Raw genomic sequence first — 23103 nt, 5'->3', positions numbered from 1 at the left:
CCTGTAACAGTGAAGGACTCAGAGGGGGGAGGGGACAGCAAAGCACGAAATCAAATCACTCTCTGTAACAGTGAAGGACTCAGAGGGGGGAGGGGAGAGAGGGCAGGGACACACACACACTCCCACATGCACACAGAAGAAAACCTTGCTAGCCCCCGTTTCATTTGCATCAGAAACGGGGCTTTTTTTTTTACTAGTATAGATATAAATATAATGAAAACTGAATATCACTAAAGTAGATTAAAAAGTTACTGTAGTTGGTGGAAACAGCACTAATAAAGGCTGTATTATGTGCTAATTTTTCTAAACTGTTCTATACAATACAGTAATACATGGCCAAATTTCAGTGAGGCTATCCTCCTGGGTACTGATGGGTTCATCTTAACTGTTGTAATCTGCCTTGGGAAGCTTGGTGTTATAAAGACTGGGAATAAAATTAAACTCTTCTGTCATTGGGGCACATGGAATCACATCTTCACCTCATCTCTTCTGTACAAATGGATTCTGTTTTGAGCATGGATTATTCTGTTTAGAGCGTGTTTCAGGGACAAAAAATAAATTTTCTTTCATTCAGATCTCTCATTTGTTTAAACATAACTAAACGGGCTATAAGCTCCTAATGGAGTCCATTGGTTTTCTTATATTTTGTCTTTATGATGACGTATACTGTGGCAAAACTGGAAATACAGTGGGACAGAATAACAGAATTCAGTAACATTAATTAACATTATAATTGTGTTCATATTTGGGGAATAACCGAGAAAATACTGTTGAAGAATGACTTGAAGAATAAATAAATAGCACTGAACTGGAAAATGTTGGCACATTTAGACTGACTCTGGAGTCTGGACTTCTGCTCTGTTCTCATTACTGAGTATCTCACTTTTAAATAGTAGTAATAATAAACAATATTAAGTGAAATTTTTATAATATACCACTACATTCCACAAAACAAAAGGAGCAAGTTCCCACAAACCATATTTCTCTTCTGATCTAGGCACAGGGAAAAAAAAAAAAGATTTTAAATGCTCCCAGAAGCTAGGGTATACCCATAACCAGCCCCTCCAAATGACACACTTATTATTTTTATAACAAATTACTACTCTATCTATGAAAAGTTATCCCGTTATTATACTTTCTCTGTATACATCCTATGCTGCTCAACCTGGCATGTTTGAAAATACAAGTGAGATTAAAATAAAATGCTACCAACAATAAAGAGCGACAACGTAGATACAAGCAAGTGTGTTTGCTTTATTTTGAGTGACACAGAACGACGGCTGCGCGGGAGAGAGGAAACAGAGACGGACCCAATAGGTGGTTCAACTTTTTGACGTCACGCCGTCTCCCGTTCTCAATCAAACCCAAGGAGGTTGAAGCGAGCCCAATTTCTTTGTAAAAACCAAGGAGGTTGAAGAAAAACTCCTTGATCAAACACCTTCTTGCTATCGCCCAACCTCTACCTGCCGGAAACAGGAAGCTACGTCAGAAGGGGGCGGGACTTGACAGGGGAATGCTGGAGGTGGCGGCGCGCGACTTGTATGAATCGCTGCCGAGGTCCTCAAAGACAAGTTGAAGGTAGGATATGGGGGGAGGGGGCGGCTTTGAGAGAGGGAGAGATATTGGACCGGGGGGGGGGGGGGGGGAATGGAAGAGATGCTGAACCCATGAGCTGCTGCATCTCTGTTGTCCATGTTTACTACTACTACTTAACATTTCTACTACTAGGGTTACGCAGCGCTGTACAAATTAACGAATAAGGACGGTCCCTGCTCAGAAGAGCTTACAATCTAATTGTTGATAGCATTTATTATTTAATGTCACATATTTTCAAACATGCCATATTGTGAAGCATAAGGATGTACAGAGAGGAAGTATAATAACGGAATAACTTTTGATAGGTAGCGTAGTAATTTGTTATAAATCGTAATCAGTGTGTCAATTTGGAGGGGCTGGTTATAGGGACTCCCTAGCAAAGGAGACATTTGTTTCAACTGGTAAAGCACCTCTAAAACAAACATCATGTTATGAGAATCAGGTGCTCAACATAAGAGTTTCTATTTATTTAGTGCCCTGTTTAGGCGTGTTGACGTGTTTAGCGTGCATTAACCATTTACACACCTACCAATATCCTTATAGGCAGGGGTGTAGCAACGTTGGTCTACTGGGACATGGGCCCCCCCAGATTTGGCCCTGGCCCTCCTCGCTGCCGAACCCTTCGACCCACCTCCTTCCCACCGCCGCCAACCCTCCCCCGCCATCAGGTACCTGTGTTGGCGGGGATCCCCAACCCCTGCCAGCTGAAGTCCTCTTTAGCGCCGGTATCCGGGCTAGCGCGTTGCTGCAGCTGATCTGGATGGAAGGATTCTGCTTCTGTGTGAGTCGTCCAGACGTCATGCACGTTCCTATGTGCATGTAGGAACGTGCAGGACATCAGGACGACTCGCACAGAAGCAGAATCCTTCCATCCAGATCAGCTTCAGCAATGCGCCGGCCCGGAGACCGGCGCTGAGGAGGACTTCGGCTGGCGGGGTTTTGGGACCCACTCCAGCACAGCTACCTGGCGGCGGTGGCAGGGGAGAGATGGCGGTGGTGGGAATGGGGAGGGTCAAAAGTGGCGGGGGAGGTCGGCGCCGCCGGGGGGGGGGGGGGGGGGGGGCTAAAATGGGCTCTGGACCCTCCTCCCGCCGAAGTCTGGCTACGCCCCTGCTTATAGGCACCTACACAGTGCGCGTGTGCTAATTGTAGGTGCATTAAAAATGCTGACATGCCTTAGTAAACAGGGAAATTAGTTATTTATGACATTTACTAGCCGTTGAGCCCGTAAAAACGGGCTGGTATTGGGGTTTTCCTTCCTTCCCCCTCCCTCCCTCCCTCCCCGTGAGGTCGCTACCGTTCCCCCCCCCCCCCCCCGGAATCGCCGCCATCTCTCCCTCCACCCGGCCCGGGCCCTCTCTCTCTCTCTCTGCTACTAAACTTACACATCCATTCGCCGGTACGCAGCACGCACATCAGCTGAGCTGCCGTCGGCCCTTCCTTCTCTGCCTGTGTCCCGCCCTCCTGTGACGTAACGTCAGCGAGGGCGGGACACAGGCAGGGAAGGAAGGCCGACGGCAGCTCAGCTGATGTGCGTGCTGCGTTCCGGCGAATGGATGTGTAAGTTTAGTAGCGGAGAGAGGGCCCGGGCCGGGTGTGTGTGTGTGTGTGTGGGGGGGGGGGGGGGGTGGTAACGGTAGCGGCGACCTCGGGTGGGTGGGCGGGTGGGGGGGAGCGGTATCAACCTCGGCGGCGCAGTTTCCCTCTCTGTCCCGCCCTCGTCATCACGTATTGATGCAGGGGCGGGACAGAGAGGGAAGTCTCTACTGCGCATTTGCGAGTGAGTCGGTCACTCGCCGTTTATATGTTTGATATCCCACATCAAACATGAATTAGGTTGAAACCTGGGAGCATTTAAAATATGTTTTCCTGTGCCTAGATCAAAAGAGAAAGATGGTTTGTGGGAACTTTCACCTTTTGTTTTGTGGAATGCAGTGGTATATTATAAAAATGCACTTAATATTGTTTATTACTATTATTTATAAGAGAGATATTGAATAATGAGTTGGAGAAACTGAATGAATTCTCTACAAACCTGGAGGATGTAATGGGGCAGTTCTACAAACTGAAGAGTAGCAAATCTCCTGGACCGGATGGTATTCATCTCAGAGTACTGATAGAACTGAAAAATGAACTTGCGAAGCTATTGTTAGTAATATGTAATTTACCCTTAAAATCGAGCGTGGTACCGGAAGATTGGAGGGTGGACAATGTAACGCCGATTTAAAAAAAAAAGGTTCCAGGGGAGATCCTGGAAATTATAGACCGGTGAGTCTGACGTCGGTGCCGGGCAAAATGGTAGAGACTATTATAAAGAACAAAATTACAGAACATATTCAAAAGCATGGATTAATGAGACAAAGCCAACATAGATTTAGTGAAGGGAAATCTTGCCTCACCAGTCTACTATATTTCTTTGAAGGGGTGAACAAACATGTGGACAAAGGTGAGCCAGTTGATATTGTGTATCTGGATTTTCAGAAGGCGTTTGACAAAGTACCTCATGAAAGACGCCAGAGAGAGTCATGGGATAGGAGGTAGTGTTCTATTGTGGATTAAAAACTGGTTGACTGGCTCTATGTTGAAATTAATATTAGATTGAGTATGAGTTATTACTAGATATGAGATGTCTATTTTCACTCTGTATACATGTTTTGTTTTGTGCGGTGTGATAGATTTATGATTCCTCCTGATGAAGGAAGAGCGAAATGCGGTCTCGCATTGAGGAACAGAGGACGGTACTGAGCGTATGAATGATAATCAGCTGAATTGATTCATTGTTCACATACTGCTTCGATAGTGTCAGGTTCTCAGGTTCAGAGCCCACAGGGCCGGGCTCTGGAGCAAACGTGAGCCCTTGGGCTGCTGACGAGGAGCGACAGCAGCAGGCAAAACCCACCAACCAACGCTGGGCAAGCACACCGGCACCTGGCAGGGACTGCAGGCACCGCCCAGCGAGCCGGAACACACGGACTGGAATCCCCCAGACTGGAACACTGGACTGGAATCCCTCAGACTGGAATCTCCCGGACTGGAGGACACTGGACTGGTCCGTACAGCTTCACCTGCACTTAGCCACTGCCCCCCCAAGGGTGAGTGGCCGGCAGGACTTACCGGATACCGGATAACACAGGGACCAGGATACTTGAACAAGCTTGCAACAGAAGTGTTCCTAAAACCTAAACTAAGTGTTCCTAACAGAAACTAACAGACCTAAGGACTAAACTAACAGCAGCGCTACTAAGCACTACACCCACAGCAGTGCTACTGAGCACTACACAAACTGAAGGACTTCCAAAGCCCTATACTAACAGGAGTGCTCCTAAGCACTACTAGGGTAAGCAGCGGAGCCGCAGGGAACCTAAACACGCAAGCTAACAAAGGGACTTCCAAGCACCAAACTTCATCAGTGCTCTACAATCTTAAACTAACTACGGTGCTCCTAAGCACCAAACTACCAGCAGAGCTCCTAGCACTAAAAGGGAAGACAGGGGAGCCAAAAGGGAAAAAACAGGGAAGCTAAACACAGAAGTCAGAAGTGCTTCCAAAGCACCAAACCCAGATGTGCTTCTAAAGCACCAAACACAGAACTGCTTCTAAAGCACCAAGCACAGAAGAGCTTCCAAAGCCCCAAACATAGAAGTGCTTCTAAAGCACCGAACATAGAAGTGCTTCTAAAGCACCAAAAGGGAAAGCAGGGGAGCTACAAGGGAAAAGCAGGAAAGCTAAACACAAAAATCAAAAGTGCACACTGCACTAACACTGACCTGGCCCTATAGCAAGCGCAAATGCAAACGTTGCAAAGGCCCTGAAGGGAAGAACACCACTTCCTTATCAAGGCCCTGCCTGATGATGTCACCACTACCAGACACAGGCAGGCAGCGTACTGAAACAGAGCTAGAGCTAACTCAGGCTTAACTCCCACAGCTGCAGTATAGCAGAGCAATTAGAGCCACGCTGGAAGCAACCAGCACACAGAGGCAGCTAGCTCAGGTAACACACACAGCTGCAGTATAGTAAAACAAGTAGACTCACGCTGGGAGCAGCCAGCCCTCAGACACAGAGCCAGCTCTAGCAACACAGAAAGAAGAAACAGAAGCCAGCACAGAAGCTGACCACCAGAATAAGGTAAGTCTGAGAGAGGTCACGGCCACAATCGTAACAGATAGCCTTCCTTGAACAGAACAGGGCTTCACACTTGGGAAAGCGTTGTGCGTTTTGATGCATTTTTATGCGACCTGGAACAGTGGACTATGAAAAACAGAGGCTTTTTAATGAAGCACTACTGAGTAAAGTTTGCTGTATTACGTGAAGAGACATTCCACGTGTATATTGGACTATTATGATCATATAGCACTTTTCTGTTCAGTTTGATGGTAATCTAACTGCTATTGTAAATTTTTAGTAGAAAGATACCAGGTATGAATGCTGTTGTGTGAGTAGATGTGAGTTTCGAAGTATTAGTCTAGTTTGTTTATGGACACATGATATTTAATACATTACATTTATATAGTCATGAACTTGGAGTTCATACTTTGTATTGTTTTTGAATATTTTTACTGCTGTAATTGTCTATTGCTCATGTTTGATCTATTCTTACTGTACACCGCCTTGAGTGAATTCCTTCAAAAAGGCGGTAAATAAATCCTAATAAATAAAAATAAATTTAATCCTATTACAATTGAGGATGTTCAATCTTTACTACATAAACGTTCAGTTTGTCACTCTGTGCTGGATGTTTGTCCTTCATTCTTATCTAATCCTCCAGCTTTTGTTATTTCATGGCATGTTTTATTTTTTTAAATAATCTTTTAGACTTAAGGCAGTTTAGCTTTAGAAATGAGTCAGAAAGTGCTTACTCCTATACGAAAATATAAATGTTTAGACGTGCTGCTTCCTTCTAATTTTAGACCTATAGTAGGTATTCGTTTGCGTACTAAATTACTGGAGACATTTATTAGTAGGCAACTGTCTCATATAGAAAAATTCTCGTGTCTTCACTATTCACAATTTGGATTTAGACACAACACAGTATAGAAACCTTGTTATTGACGTTGACTCAGTGCCGTAGCGAGGGCTGCTGACACCCGGGGCGGGTCGCCGCTGCGCACCCCCCCCCCCTTCGGAGCAAGAGCCTCCCCCCCGGAGCACATTCTTACCTGCGGGAGGGCCGATCCGCCCCGAGTACACATCGCTCGGAGCTGCGTCAGCCCCGCTAGTTCCCTGCTCTCTCTGCCCCGGAACAGGAAGTAACCTGTTCCGGGGCAGAGGGAGCGGGGAACCAGCAGGGCCGACACCCCCCGAGCGCGTGCACCCGGGGTGGACCGCCCCTCCCGCCTCCCCCTTCCTACACCACTGCATTGACTTTGACTACTGAAATCAAAAATTATTTTGTGTGGGAAAACAGATTCTTTTGCTCCAAAACGACTTGTCAGCTGCATTTGATTCAGTGCATCATGATTTACTGTTAAGTAGACTGACCGCCTCATAATCGAAAGAGAAAAACGCCTATATTTCGACCCAAATCGGGTGATGGGCGTTTTTCTCACAAAGGCGCCCAAATCGGTATAATCGAAAGCCAATTTTGGGCGTCTTCTACTGCACTCCGTCGCGGGAACGAATAAAGTTGACGGGGGCGTGTCTGAGGCGTGGTGAAGGCGAGACTGGGGCGTGGTTATCGGCTGAGGAGAGATGGGTGTCTTCAGCTGATAATCGGGAAAACAAAAGCGTTTTTACCGCGATTTTGGGTCACTTTTTTGGACCTTTTTTTTTCACGAACAAGTCCCAAAAAAGTGCCCCAACTGCCCAGATGACCACTGGAGGGAATCGGGGATGACCTCCCTGGACTCCCCCAGTGGTCACTAACCTCCTCCCACCAAAAAAACCCCCCATTTTAAAAACTTTTTTTTGCAGTCTCTTATGCCAGCCTCAAATGCCGTACCCAGCTCCATGACAGCAGAATGTGTTCTATCCTCTGACAGCCTTTCCCTGGTTCTGATTTGGCTCTCGGGTGAGTTTGACACCTTTTCTGTTATGCACACTGCGGAATCACATCAGCAATGCATTGTGGTGGGTGTAGGGTATTGGGCTCCGTGATTCCACTAGCTTGTGGCAAATGCACACGATGTTGGTAGTTGGTAGGCTCTACTCCCATGGTGTTTTTCCCCCTGCTAACTAGGTCAGAGTGTGCCCTGTTTTGTTTCCGGTAGTCCATGAGGTAGTGGCCATTTTTGTAAGCCAGTTTTAGATCCCTTTCATGTGTTGGCCACATTAGAGAACTTAGTTATTACCTTGAATGTGGCTGAAAGAGGGCATTGTACAGCGTTCTGCCAGCTCTGACCTACTGCTAATCTCAGTACCAGGGAGACTCGTTGCCAGTGGGGCACAACCTCTGATCTGCAGTTAACTGTGAGTAAACGTGCTTATTCCAAGAAAGGACGTTTTCGGAGCGATTAGTCTTCAGGTGTCAACTGGTGTACCAAGGTTATACAGCAGCAACAAGTCCTAGAGGCCTGAGTGTATGCAGGTCCCTGGAGCACTTTTAGTTGGTACCGCACTGCACTTCAGGCAGGTGGGCCCAGACCCATCCCCCTCCTACCTGTAACACTTGTGCTGGTAAATGGGAGCCCTCCAAAACCCACTGTACCCACATGTAGGTGCCCCCCTTCACATTTAAGTGCTATGGTAATGGTGTAGAGTTGTGGGCAGTGGGTTTTGGGGGGGATTTGGGTGTTTCAGCACCCAAGGGAAGGGAGCTATGCACCTGGGAGGTAATTTAATGTTTATTTCTATTTTTTTTACAATTGTCCCCTAGGGTGCCCAGTTGGTGTCCTGGCATGTGAGGGGGACCAGTGCACTACGAATCCTGGCCCCTCCCACGACCCAAAGCCTTGGATTTGTTCGTTTTTGAGCTGGGCCGCTTCGGTTTCGATTATCACTGAAAAACGAAAATGCCCAGCTCAAAAAACGCCCACATCCAATGCATTTGCCTGGCACAAACTGTATTTTCGAAACTAAAGATAGACGTCCATCTTTTTCCAAAATATGGTTCGGTCCGCCCCGTCACGGACCCGTTCTCGGAGATAAACGCCCATGGAGATAGGCGTTTGCGTTCGATTATGCCTCTCTGAGTGAGATTGGCATGATTAGTTCAGTTTTGAATGGATTTAAGAATTTTCTGCTTAATAGGACTTATTGTGTTGAAAGGGTGGCAAATGTTCTCACAGCTGGTACTTGTAGTCTCTTGGGGCTCTCCACTATTGCCCATGCTGTTCAATCTCTTTGTGAGCTACTTGGGGCCCATTTCATTGATAGATGGTGAGCGCTTGTTTTCTTATGCTGATGATATTCTGATGCTAATCCCAGTATGTCCCACCTCAGAAGATACTTTTGCCAAAATATCCTGCTGCAGGATAAAATTCAAAATTGGACTACTGATAATATGCTGACGTTGAATCATAACTGGTAAAACCCAAGTCCTTTGGTTTTGGAATCTGTCAGTACCAGTTTCCTCAATGATATCATTGCCTAGTGGTAAATCTTTATATGTTGATAGGTCCAGGGTTCTTTTGAATTATTTTAGATTGTCCCTTTACTTTCGAATCTCAAATCAATAAGATATGGAAGATAAACCCCTTTTTATCATATGAGACATCTATGATTGGTAAGATTATATTTTCATGAATCACATTTTGCTCTTTTGGTCCAGTTGTTGGTGTTTTCCCATTTAGACTATTGTAATTCTTTGTATATAGGGTTAAGCTCTAGATTGTTATACAGATTACAATCGATACAGAATACAGTGGTGTGATTTTTTTTTTGTCTTAAGAAATATGACATTGTCTCTGAATATCTTCAGAGACTTCATTGGCTTCCTCTAAAAGCTCACATTGCTTTTAAAGTTATTTGCCTGATTTTTCATATATTGTAAGGAAATTCTTCAGAATCATTAATTAAGTTTTTTTCATACTCTTTTTCATTTATTTATTTATTATTTAGTTTCATCAAACATTTCAAGAAAACATCTTAGTAGGAAAAGCAACATTAAAAAAAAAAATTAAACATATATCATTAAAGATTAACAATCTATTAAGAAGTTATTAATACTCAAGTCCATAAATTGGAAATCCAAGATTCAGGAATACAAGGAGAATCAAAAAACAAATTCAGGAAATTAAATTAAATTACTGCAAATTCTGTTGAGGTGTATTACTTATTCCTTTAGCGTTTATCCTTTTTTACCGAAGTTATAAGAGCTGATGCATGCGCGGGCTCTGTAAACACATATTTCTTCCCATCAAGTCTTACTATACATTTGCAGGGGCACCTTAGAAAAAAGGTGCCCCCCAAATGTATTATTTCAGACTTAAGGAGCAAGAATTGTTTCTTCCGTCTCCTTGTCTCCTTAAAGACATCAGGAAATAATAATATCTTATAACCCAAAAAGGGTTTTTCTCTGTTACGAAAGAAAAGACGGAAGATCCAATTTTTATCCGGTAACAACACAACGGTAGCAACCAAGTTTTTTTCATACTCTTTCTATTTTTCTACTTGGGTTCAAGATAATATTTCCTGTACTAATAGGTTTACGCTATAGGTGTCAATTTTATTCTCTTTTCTTTGCAGGCTTTTGTTTTTCTAAAATATAAGATTGGAATTGAATTATGTGTGGTTGCAAAGGAAACTGTAAACTTGTTTGATACATTTTAATGTATTTATTGTACGCATGTTTTAAATTTTGTTATTTAATTAATTGATTGTAAACCTCCTTGAATCTCAAGTTGGGATCTGTGTGGTGGTTAAGTTCTGGATTAAATTAGATACTAAACATAAAGCAAAAGCAACAATTTGGTGGGTCAAAGAAAAACAATGTACTCAAATTCCCTAGTCTAGAACCGGGTCTGAATCCAATAAAAAAAGAGTCTTGGGTGAGACCTGAAGATTGTAGTCCACAGAGAATTCCCAGCCTACCTGAAAGAATGTAAGCTATTCTGTCAAGAAGGTTGGGCAAAAACTGCACCATATCACTGTGCAAAGTAGGTAGAAGGTATTGTAAATAGCTCATGGCTATAATTGCTGTATAAGGGACTTTCATCAGTTATTGCATCAAGGGGTGTCATACCACCTTCTACCTGGGGCGAAGGAGAGTTAAATATCAAATGCTTTACCCTTGTTCCTTATTGGCTAATGCAGTGGTTCCCAGACCTGATCCTGGAGGCACCCCAGCGTGTCAGGTTTTCAGTATATCCACAATGAATATTCATCAGATAGATTTACATACAGTGGTGCCAGTGCATGCAAATCTCTCATGAATATTCATTGTGGGTATCCTGAAACCCTGACTGGCTGGGGTGCCTCCAGGACTAGGTTTGGGAACCACTGGACTAATGCAATGAAGACTTGGTGATTTCTTTATTTCTTTTTGAATGTTTATAAAATTGTTGAGTAGATAAGTAAAACAATCAATTTTGAAGTATTTTGAATTGTTTTTAAGCAGCAGCATGGGAAAAATATCCAAGGGTGCTTTTTTTTTTTTTGCAAGCACTCCAGTTAGTGCTAATCTGCAACAGAAACTTCCCAAAATTTTCCCATTCAGTCTAATATAAACTTACTCCGGTTTGGCACCCCAGTGATAAGTGCATATTTGGGTTAAGTGCAATGCCTTGATCAGCTCTTTTAACAGCATCACTTATTTATTTATTTAATGCATTTGTATCCCGCACTTTCCTACTAAAAGCAGGTTCAATGCGGCTTACATAGGTTATACAGAATTTTGTTAGATAAGCTGCACACTCCCTCACTCATCCCGGCCCCATGAAGTTCTAATGCCATGCGAGCATTGCAGCGTCTCATCAGAAGCTGTGAGCCAGTGAAGGAGAGAGGTAGGAGTGCCCCTCATACTTCATGAAGCTGGGAGCCAGTGAAGGAGAGAGGTAGGAGTGCCCCTCATACTTCATGAAGCTGGGAGCCAGTGAAGGAGAGAGGTAGGAGTGCCCCTCATACTTCATGAAGCTGGGAGCCAGTGAAGGAGAGAGGTAGGAGTGCCCCTCATACTTCATGAAGCTGGGAGCCAGTGAAGGAGAGAGGTAGGAGTGCCCCTCATACTTCATGAAGCTGGGAGCCAGTGAAGGAGAGAGGTAGGAGTGCCCCTCATACTTCATGAAGCTGGGAGCCAGTGAAGGAGAGAGGTAGGAGTGCCCCTCATACTTCATGAAGCTGTGAGCCAGTGAAGGAGAGAGGTAGGAGTGCCCCTCATACTTCATGAAGCTGTGAGCCAGTGAAGGAGAGAGGTAGGAGTGCCCCTCATACTTCATGAAGCTGTGAGCCAGTGAAGGAGAGAGGTAGGAGTGCCCCTCATACTTCATGAAGCTGTGAGCCAGTGAAGGAGAGAGGTAGGAGTGCCCCTCATACTTCATGAAGCTGTGAGCCAGTGAAGGAGAGAGGTAGGAGTGCCCCTCATACTTCATGAAGCTGTGAGCCAGTGAAGGAGAGAGGTAGGAGTGCCCCTCATACTTCATGAAGCTGTGAGCCAGTGAAGGAGAGAGGTAGGAGTGCCCCTCATACTTCATGAAGCTGTGAGCCAGTGAAGGAGAGAGGTAGGAGTGCCCCTCATACTTCATGAAGCTGGGAGCCAGTGAAGGAGAGAGGTAGGAGTGCCCCTCATACTTCATGAAGCTGTGAGCCAGTGAAGGAGAGAGGTAGGAGTGCCCCTCATACTTCATGAAGCTGTGAGCCAGTGAAGGAGAGAGGTAGGAGTGCCCCTCATACTTCATGAAGCTGTGAGCCAGTGAAGGAGAGAGGTAGGAGTGCCCCTCATACTTCATGAAGCTGGGAGCCAGTGAAGGAGAGAGGTAGGAGTGCCCCTCATACTTCATGAAGCTGTGAGCCAGTGAAGGAGAGAGGTAGGAGTGCCCCTCATACTTCATGAAGCTGTGAGCCAGTGAAGGAGAGAGGTAGGAGTGCCCCTCATACTTCATGAAGCTGGGAGCCAGTGAAGGAGAGAGGTAGGAGTGCCCCTCATACTTCATGAAGCTGTGAGCCAGTGAAGGAGAGAGGTAGGAGTGCCCCTCATACTTCATGAAGCTGGGAGCCAGTGAAGGAGAGAGGTAGGAGTGCCCCTCATACTTCATGAAGCTGTGAGCCAGTGAAGGAGAGAGGTAGGAGTGCCCCTCATACTTCATGAAGCTGTGAGCCAGTGAAGGAGAGAGGTAGGAGTGCCCCTCATACTTCATGAAGCTGTGAGCCAGTGAAGGAGAGAGGTAGGAGTGCCCCTCATACTTCATGAAGCTGTGAGCCAGTGAAGGAGAGAGGTAGGAGTGCCCCTCATACTTCATGAAGCTGTGAGCCAGTGAAGGAGAGAGGTAGGAGTGCCCCTCATACTTCATGAAGCTGTGAGCCAGTGAAGGAGAGAGGTAGGAGTGCCCCTCATACTTCATGAAGCTGTGAGCCAGTGAAGGAGAGAGGTAGGAGTGCCCCTCATACTTCATGAAGCTGTGAGCCAGTGAAGGAGAGAGGTAGGAGTGCCCCTCATACTTCATGAAGCTGTGAGCCAGTGAAGGAGAGAGGTAGGAGTGCCCCTCATACTTCATGAAGCTGTGAGCCAGTGAAGGAGAGAGGTAGGAGTGCCCCTCATACTTCATGAAGCTGTGAGCCAGTGAAGGAGAGAGGTAGGAGTGCCCCTCATACTTCATGAAGCTGTGAGCCAGTGAAGGAGAGAGGTAGGAGTGCCCCTCATACTTCATGAAGCTGTGAGCCAGTGAAGGAGAGAGGTAGGAGTGCCCCTCATACTTCATGAAGCTGGGAGCCAGTGAAGGAGAGAGGTAGGAGTGCCCCTCATACTTCATGAAGCTGGGAGCCAGTGAAGGAGAGAAGTAGGAGTGCCCCTCATATTTCATGAAGCTGGGAGCCAGTGAGGTCAGAGGGGCAGTCCTGTTTCTCTCCTCTTTCTCCTTCATTGGCTTACAGCTTGTGATATACAGCTGCATGGGTCACGTGGCTGGGAGTGAACAAGGAGGTTGAAGAAAACAGGAGATGGGATGTCGTAAAAAAGTTGAAGCCAGTTAGGTTTGTCTGTGTTTCCCCTTCCCCGCTCAGCCATCATCTAGTGCACCCAAAACAAAACAAGCAAACCTATGAGCTGCTGCATCCTCATTATTCTTTATTGTTGGCAACATTTTTATTTAATCTCACATATTTTCAAGGCTTGGCCCTGACAGGCACGAAAGAGGAGCGGGACTTGGATGTGATCGTATGTGATGATCTTAAGGTGGCCAGACAGGTGGAAAGTCAATGGCAAAAGCTAGAAGGATGCTTGATCGCATAGGGAGAGGAATGGCCAGTAGGAAAAAGGAGGTGGTGATACACCTGTATAAGACTCGAGAGAGTACAGTTCTGGAGACTGCACCTTCAAAAAGATATAAATAGGATGGAGTCAATCTAGAGGACGTCTACTAAAATAGTCAGTGGTCTTCATCATAAAGTGTATGGGGACAGATTTAAAGATCTCAATATGTGGAAGAAAGGCAGGAGAGGAGAGCTATGATAAAGACATTTAAATACCTACATGGCACCAATGCACAGGAAGCGAGTCTCAATTGAAAGGAAGCTCTGGAATGAGGGGGGCATAGGATGAAGGTGAAAGGGGATAGACTCAGAAGTAACGGAAAGGATAGTGAATTAATGGAATGGCTTCCCAGTGGAGGTGGTGGAGATGAAAACTGTATCTGAATTCAAGAAAGCTTGGGACAGCTATGAAGAAAGACTAAGGAGGCTAGGGCTATTCAGCTTAGCGAAGAGACGGCTGAGGGGAGACATGACAGAGGTATATAAAATAATGAGTGGAGTGGAACAGGTGGATGTGAAGCGTCTGTTCATGCTTTCCAAAAATACTAGGACTAGGGGGCATGCGATGAAACTACAGTGTAGTAAATTTAAAACAAATCGGAGAAAGATTTTCTTCACCCAACGTATAATTAAACTCTGGAATTCGTTGCCAGAGAACGTGGTGAAGGCGGTTAGCATAGCAGAGTTTAAAAAGGGGTTAGACGGTTTCCTAAAGGACAAGTCCATAAACCGCTACTAAATGGACTTGGGAAAAATCTACAATTCCAGGAATAACATGTATAGAATGTGTGTACATTTGGGAAGCTTGCCAGGTGCCCTTGGCCTGGATTGGCCGCTGTCGTGGACAAGATGCTGGGCTCGATGGACCCTTGGTCTTTTCCCAGTATGGCATTACTTATGTACTTATGTAAGTACATAGGATCTGTAAGGGAGTGAAAGGGAGAGTAGATGGCATGGATGGGCAGAGTGGATAGGCCATATGGTCTTCATTTGCCTACATTTTTCTCTTTCTATGAAGTAGATTCTTAGAACCATTACAACTCTTATCACTACTAGTTTTATCATCTTAGATTAAAACCAAAAAACAACTAATCCCCCCCCTTGCTTCCTCCAATTCCCAGCAGGCACCCTCGAGTTACTAGGTCTGATGGTCTAGTGGCATGGGGGCAAGAGCAAACCTCACTTGCTCCTGATTGAAAATCGTGAGACAGAAAATGGCTGTCTCGACCTATAGCAGTAGTTTTACAAGTCCTATCACTAACAGTTTTATAATCTTAGGTTGACTTCAGTCAATCCAAAACACAACAGTTTGGATCTTTGCACAAATATACTGATCATGTTCCTGCCCCCCACCCCCACTTCTCTTCCAATATTACTGGTTACCTTTCATTTATTAGATTCTTACACTTCTGGAGTGCAGAATCTTGTACGTAACGCCTTCTTACCGTCTTTCCTCTATTGTTCCTTATGCTCCACCCAAACTGTTGCATTCTCTTAATGACCACCATCTGCACATCCCCCGGTATGACGTGCAAGACTAGAGACAACAAGGAACAGAGCATTCTTTTGTACTGCGTCAGCCCTTTGGAATTCATTACTTGACACACTTTCGCTTGGAGTTATCCAAAATTTCGTTCAGCTGTAAAAACATACCTATTTCAAAACGCTTTCCCAACTCTGGCCACAGGTGGTTGATGGTACAACTGTTGTGATTAAGAGTCTTATATTCTGTATGTGAGTATGCTTCAGTGTTATTTTAGTGCTATGTGGTTTGCCTGGTATTTTCTTTTCTGTTATTAATGGTATTCCTTTCCTCTCATTATTTTATATTGTACACTACCTTACCTTGCAATTTTCATGGAAGAGAGTATATCAAATATAATATACCATAATTTAAGCAGGTAGGAGCCTCTCTTGCCTGCTTAAATTACTTTGAATATCATTCCCTTTCTGTATAAAAAACAGAGGCAAGTGAAATATAAGGGAAAATAGGTTCAAAATGAAATCTATTCATCTACAGATCTCCCATTATATAGAACCTTGTCTTTGTTGGGAAATCAACACCTGTAGAAAGGTCAGAGTCTGGCTTTTAGAAAGGAAGTGGTTTCTTTTTATTATAGTTCTAAAATGAAATATTTTTTATTTTTCTTCACAGATTTCTGGATTTTGCAAAAATGGTTTTAAAGAAGAAGAAAGAAGTTCAAGTTGATGCTGTAGCCCTTGATGGTCCCATTCTTGAAGAACTTCTGTGTATGTTTGTTTGCCCTTAAGTTTTTTTTTTTTTTTTGTTCTGTCTAAAAGTTTGTTGAATGCAATATAACTTCTTTTTTGCCCAGCAGACCAGCCCAGAATGAATGGCTTATGCCCCTCAGCCAGCAGATGGAGACTTAGAAGTCGTCCCTGCCTTATAAAAAGCACTGTGCAGTTACCTGCTGTTCAGTATTCTCTGTCTCCAGTAGATGGTGATGGGCATTCCATGCAGTAGAGGACTGGTCTGGCAAGAGAGCTCCTGGGCCCAGTTTGAAAAGTGTTTACATAGTTGAGCCTGAGCAGTCAGAATGAGATCCAGGATCATGCCAGAGACAGCCACCCTTGCAGGTGATACCTAGAGCAGTCCAGGCACCTCACCATACCAGGTTGACCTTTTGGGGTTTGTTTTTGTCCCCTTCCCCTATTAAACGGTGCTGGGGGGGGAGGGGGTGCACGCAAGCCGGACTGGTAGGGTGGTAATGTTGCTAGCAGCAGGAGGTAGGCCGCTGTTTCTTTTCCTCCCACACTTTAGGGCAATACTGGTGGATAGAAATTCTTTGAGTAGCACTTGTGTGACTGGATTGGCATGGGGAGTGGCTTCTTTGGAGATGTTGGTTAAGTGCAGGTGGTGGCTGTTGTGGAAGGTGAGTGTATTCTGAGGCTGCTTTGCCTCTCTCCATTCCACAGTAATGCATCATACCAGCAGTCAAACATGGTGGTGGTAATATGATGGTATGGGGATGTTTTGCTGCACTTGGAAAACTTGCTGTTTTTGACAAAAATCATGAATTCTGCATTATATCAGGTTATCAATAGAAAACAAAATAAAACATGGAAAAGAAAATAAGATGATACCTTTTTTATTGGACATAACTTAATACATTTCTTGATTCGCTTTCGAAGGTTGCCCTTCTTCGTCAGATCGGAAATAAGCAAATGTGCTAGCTGACAGTGTATATAAGTGAAAACATTCAAGCATTACTATGACAGTAAAATAGATACCATTGGAGATTCTACCTGGAATGTTGCTACTATTGAGATTCTGTTGCTACTATTGGAGATTCTACATGGAATGTTGCTATTCCACTAGCAACATTCCATGTAGAAGGCTGCGCAGGCTTCTGTTTCTGTGAGTCTGACGTCCTGCACGTACGTGCAGGACGTGAGACTCACAGAAGCAGAAGCCTGTGCGACCACATTGGTGATCTACAAGGGCTGACTTCTACATGGAATGTTGCTAGTGGAATAGCAACATTCCATGTAGAATCTATAGAAATCAAACAAAATAAAACATGGAAAAGAAAATAAGATGATACCTTTTTTATTGGACATAACTTAATACATTTCTTGATTAGCTTTCGAAAGGTTGCCCTTCTTCGTCAGATCGGAAATGTGCAAATGTGCTAACTGACAGTGTATATAAGTGAAAACATTCAAGCATTACTATGACAGTCTGACAGGGTGGGAGGATGGGGGTGGGTAGGAGGTATGCATGGGGACATCAAAGCATATCATTGATATTCTAACAGGGTGGGTGTGGATAGGTGAGGGGAGGGTGATCAACAGAGAAATACAGCTTTATGGTTTATAATGGGCTAGGAACCCCAGATCCTTGTTAAGTCCTTTCTGTTGGGTGTTAAAATATTCAATCATTCTGACTTCAAAGGTCTTACGTTCTTGTATGGTTTTAAAGTTACCTTTCAGTATTTTCACTGTGAGTGGAGTGGAGGAGTGGCCTAGTGGTTAGGGTGGTGGACTTTGGTCCTGGGGAACTGAGGAACTGAGTTCGATTCCCGGCCCAGGCAGCTCCTTATGACTTTGGGCAAGTCACTTAACCCTCCATTGCCTGCCGCATTGAGCCTGCCATGAGTGGGAAAAAGTGCGGGGTACAAATAATAAAAAATAAAAAAATAAATCACTGGTACAGTGTCCTGGTTCTGTGATGTGCTGTCCCACCGGGGTTATATCATTATAGCATTATAGCATTATATCAGAAAATTCTTAAGGAGGATGTCCAGGCATCTATCTGGAACTTTGGAAGGCTAAGTGCTTTGAAAATATGCCTCTTTGTACCCAAACATTGTGTTATCTCTGTGATATACTGTACCCATACATTGTAAGCTGCACTGAACCTGCTATCGAGCGGGAAAGAGTGGGGTATAAATGCTACAAATAAAAAAATTGCGTTGCTTCTCGGTGCTTTACACTTTGACAGTAAATTTGCACTTGTGGACAGAGGCAGTAAGTCCTCCTCCTTGTCTGCTGGTTGGGAGGGGATTCTGGTAGAAGGTGGCTTTACATTGTTATTTAATTTGTGAAGGGAGGAGACCTTCAGGGAAGATATACATAAGGAATCTACCTGCATTTCTTTTTGTGCTTCTAGGTGAAGAGTTATGGATATAAAGTTGTGTCTTAATATTTACTTTGAATTGTACTTAGTGTTTGCAGATGCTGAGGGGCAAAATCTGGCTTCCTTGTTGTTGCGCTGTGTGCAGCTAACAGATGGAGTTCAACAAATCAGCTGTATCAAACAGGTATGTGTTAAATTGCAATTATCCTGCTCTGATCTGTTTTAAAATGGATCTTATCCGGGTCTCATCTCCACTGCACATCTCTGATGGACCAGCCATCTTAGGCCCAGATGCACTAAACCTGAACGACCCTTTTAATGACCCTTAACGAAGAAATTTTCAAACGTAGCATGCATCAAAGGCCATTTTCCGAGGAAGCTAGCAGCTAACGAAACTGGAATGCAAATGAGAAACTACCATTGAAATGTAGACAATTCGGAATGCACTAACCATACCGACGATAGCAACGATTCACTTACTGCCAGAAATTTAACGTCAGCTCAGACCTGTCCTTAAAGCCTGAGCTGTCATCTCCCCGCTGCCCCCTGCACGATGAAAAACCAAATTGCTGGCATGTTTAAAAAGAAAAGTGGCTCCCTGCTTCCCTGTGCCTAAAATAAAAAAACGAAACTAAATTAAAAAAGGATCGGGAGGGGGCAAAGGCACTCATCAGCAGCGTCCTGTATGGACGGCCTTGCCTTGCCCCCCCTCCACCCCCCCGAAGTCCCCGCTGCTCCCTGCTGCTCCGATTGTGAAATAAAAGCTGTAAAAAATGAAACCTTTGCAGTTGCTGGGCTCCCCCTCCCTTCCTGTCTCTCTCTTCTTCAGTCGGCAATGCTCCGCCTCCTGCCCTCCTCCAACTCCATGCCCCCCCCCCCCTGAGTTCGTCCCCGCCGCTCCCCCCCTCCACCGGACCCCCCCTCCACCATAATGGCCGGTGCAGCGCCTCTCACCTATGTTTGAAGGTGCTGCACGGGATGGATCAGCTGTTCTTGATCTCTTCTGTCAACTCCGATGTCTCCTTCTTCTTCCTCTGCCCGCCCTCCTCTGACGTCAGTTATCTACGTAGATAACTGACGTCAGAGGAGGGCGGGCACAGGAAGAAGAAGGAGACATCGGAGGAGACAGAAGAGATCAAGAACAGCTGATCCATCCCGTGCAGCGCCTTCAAACATAGGTGAGAGGCGCTGCACCGGCCATTATGGTGGAGGAGGGTCTGGTGGAGGGGGGGAGCGGCGGGGACGAACTCGGGGGGGGGGGCACGGAGGTGAAGGGCAGGAGGCGGAGCATTGCCGACTGAAGAAGAGAGAGACAGGAAGGGAAGGGGAGCCCAGCAACTGCAAAGGTTTCATTTTTTACAGCTTTTATTTCACAAACGGAGCAGCGGGGACTTCGGGGGGGGGGGGGGGGAGCAAGGCAAGGCCGTCCATACAGGACGTTGCTGATGAGCGCCTTTGCCCCCTCCCGATCCTTTAATGTTTGTGGAGACATGCAGGGGAAAGTGGGGAGCCACGTGTTTGTGTTTTCTTTTTTTTTTCTTTTACGTTTCTGGCATGCGCAGAGCAGCCAGCATAACGCTTGGCTGCTCTGCGCATGCTTTACGAACCGATTACTGATGGGGATTAGTGCATCGTTCTTTACAATACCGCACCGAACTTGTGCGACTTGTTTTTTTGGAGCATTGGTCGTTTTTTTAAATTCGGTAATGGCTTTAACGATTTTGCTTTTTTTACGTTTGGTTGATGCATCTGGGCCTTAGTGAGAAGTGGAGGAGAGAGATCAAGGCTGCACTTAGCAAGACCTCTAAACTCCATCTCATTCCAACAGACCTGTGTCGGTCTTCTGTCAGTCTGAAACTTAGGGAATAATAATATTCTGGGTCCCTCTTCATTTACTGAGTTTGAACATATTCTGGTATAGAGAAAGTAGCTAACTTATGTTTCATTTGTTTAATGTCAGATGGAACCTGGGAAAATCTATTATCATATACATCTGATTCCATCTCTGAATGTGGTATGAAAGAGAATGAAAGACAGTTTTTAGTTCTAAAGATTATAGGTTTATTTCCATACTCACAATTATAATGTACCCGTATGTTCGTTCAGGAGGAGGTTCACGTAACACGACCTACAGGGCTGACATACCCCAGGACGACTTCTCTTTTTTGCATCAAAAGTTGCCAGCTTTTATACTCTCCTGACTGCATTGAACTCTATGGGTCCTCATAGATCTCGCTTATCAATTTGCTCATCAAATTACACCCTGACCGCAAAATGTTCTCCTCTTGCAGAGGTGTGAAAAGCCCCCCCTTTTGAGTTTTCCGTTCTTTCACACCTACCATAGGTGTTATTTACCAGCTATTTTGATCAGATCCTGGTACTGTTTATTTGAAGTGCATGGGACCTGATTTCTGAAAGGATTTCTCCCATTTTGTATTGGCGAGAAAATATCTGAATCCAGCCCTGATTTCTTGTATACTTAAACTTTTATTGAGTATCATACCCTGAGATATTTTTGTGCCCTGAAAATTCAAAGAGCTCCGTTTACTAAAGTGCAGTAGATTTTGCAGTTAGTGCATGTTAATTTCCAGAATTAATTAATTTATTATTTAGATTTTGCTCACACCTTTTTCAGTAGCAGCTCTAGGTGAGTTACATTCAGGTAGTCTGGATATTTCTCTGTCCCAGAAGGGCTCGCAATCTAGGTTTGTACCTGAGGCATTGCAGGGTTAAGTGACTTGCCCAAGATCACAAGGAGCAGTAGTGGGATTTGAACCGGCCACCTCTGGATTTCAAGACCGGTGCACTAACCACTAGGCTACTCCTCCACAGTAATTGCAAAATCTCAGCATTAACTGTTGGGCTCATTCAGTTAACACAGTGGAAATATTAGAGAGAATGCAATGCAGATAGCTACACCCGTTGAGGTGGAGTTAACGTCACTGCATTAATTGCTGTGATAATGTTCAATAAATAATTCAGTGCCCTATTCCATATTAATGTGCAGTGTCACTGTTAATGGTTAACAGTTAATTCATGCAAACTGCCCCTAAATGTGATGTTTCCAATGATATCTGTAAGCGTATGTTCTCGCTACAGTGAGCACACATATTGAGGAGGGTCCATTTGTCTATCTGTATGTATGAATAATATATTCAAGTGTGGAGGAGATATAAAGATAACATCATCGGCTTAATTTTCTGACAAAAAGTGATACATTCAATTAATTTAAGGAGATGTTGCCTCAAGAAGCCCCCGGCTCAATTATATTAAGAGCTCATGAGAGCTGGACCGCTTCATCATTGGCAACACCCCCACATTCATAGAGCAGCCTATCCCAAACGTATGTTCTAATACTCTTTTTTTTTCTTTTTGTATACATTTTTTCTTTTTTCTAACATATGATGGGCAATCGTAAAGTTAAACGTAACAGCTACTTAGCTTTTGCAAGGTCCAATCCTTCTTTAGTTAGTTACATACTGAACGCGACCAAGACCAACAATGGCCAGCGTTTCGTCGCCTGCTTCAGGGTCAAATGGTCTGCGTCTAACCCAGGATTTTCAGCCTGCTTCCCTTCTCAGACACACAGTCCTTCCTCCTCAGCCCCGGGATACAGAGTTCAGGCTTCCGGCCTCCAGGCTCCCCCATCTTCTCTCCCTCGGGCAAAACTCCTCTGTATGTATGACCAACTGTACATAAAACATGTTGGGCAGAGGAGGAACAGGGATGAATATGGAAGGAAAAATGGGAGTCCATGCTGCTGCTCCAGCCGCTGCTGCCAGAGCAAGGGAGGAGAAGTGGGTAGTCATGTGAAATAACCTGTTCTCTTGGGATTTTCTGAAGGTGTGCCCCAGATACTTCTGGATTTTCAAAAGGAGAATATCAGAAGATTGTTTAATTTCAAAGCAGCTGCAACCACCAACATTACAAATAGCAACTGGAAGAGTTGAATACTTATACCAAATGTCAAAGCTGACAGCCATGCGAAGAGGCTCCATGCGGATTTTCAACAAAATGTGGACACTTTATGAACAGTATAAAGAACAATCAAACACACCACTGGGATAGGGAGGGAGGGGAGGGAAAGTTAAAGTTAGAATTAAACAAGCTTGATGTAGGAAAAATATGTTGATGAACAGCCGATTGTTGGCTATTTTGTATTTGAGCAATCTTTAATAAAAAATATATTACAGAAAAAAAAAAAAAAAAAAAGATTGTTTAATTTCAGATGAAGGGAAAGGCCTAAGATCCTTTTTTCTGCCCTATACAAAATCTACTTGAATATCTTCTAAATCTCTCAGCATTACATCCTAAGACATTCTGTTAGGGGTTATCTTGGTGTGATTGACACGTATCACCACCACGTAGAATGTAAACTCCACCCCATGTACTCTTTTGGGAGTAATTTTATATCAGGACACCTATTTCAAAGTTCCATAAACCCTAAAAGAAAATGCTTTTAAATGTATTAAAAGTATATCAGAAATTATAGTAAGACACGACTGCAGTTAGGCTGCAAACATATCAGCTGGATAAATTAATCAGCAGTTTGTTCATTCTCATGT

At 44.5% G+C, this 23103-nt stretch overlaps 1 protein-coding gene across 1 annotated transcript in view; it reads left to right on the top strand.

Moving 5' to 3' along the window:
- The first annotated feature begins 1508 nt into the window (after window positions 1–1508).
- The window catches only part of THADA (THADA armadillo repeat containing), a 649870-nt gene continuing 628275 nt past the window's right edge, over window positions 1509–23103 (top strand). Inside the window, 3 exon segments of the mRNA XM_030195792.1 lie at window positions 1509–1578; window positions 16094–16188; window positions 18628–18722. Of these exon segments, the coding sequence (XP_030051652.1) occupies window positions 16113–16188; window positions 18628–18722 (171 nt within the window). The 5' untranslated portion in view covers window positions 1509–1578; window positions 16094–16112.

The sequence above is a fragment of the Microcaecilia unicolor genome, chromosome 3 (genome assembly GCF_901765095.1).
Source record: "Microcaecilia unicolor chromosome 3, aMicUni1.1, whole genome shotgun sequence".
Taxonomy (NCBI): domain Eukaryota; kingdom Metazoa; phylum Chordata; class Amphibia; order Gymnophiona; family Siphonopidae; genus Microcaecilia; species Microcaecilia unicolor.
Note: the sequence above shows the minus strand (reverse complement) of the source record. Positions and strands in the feature narration are given on the sequence as shown.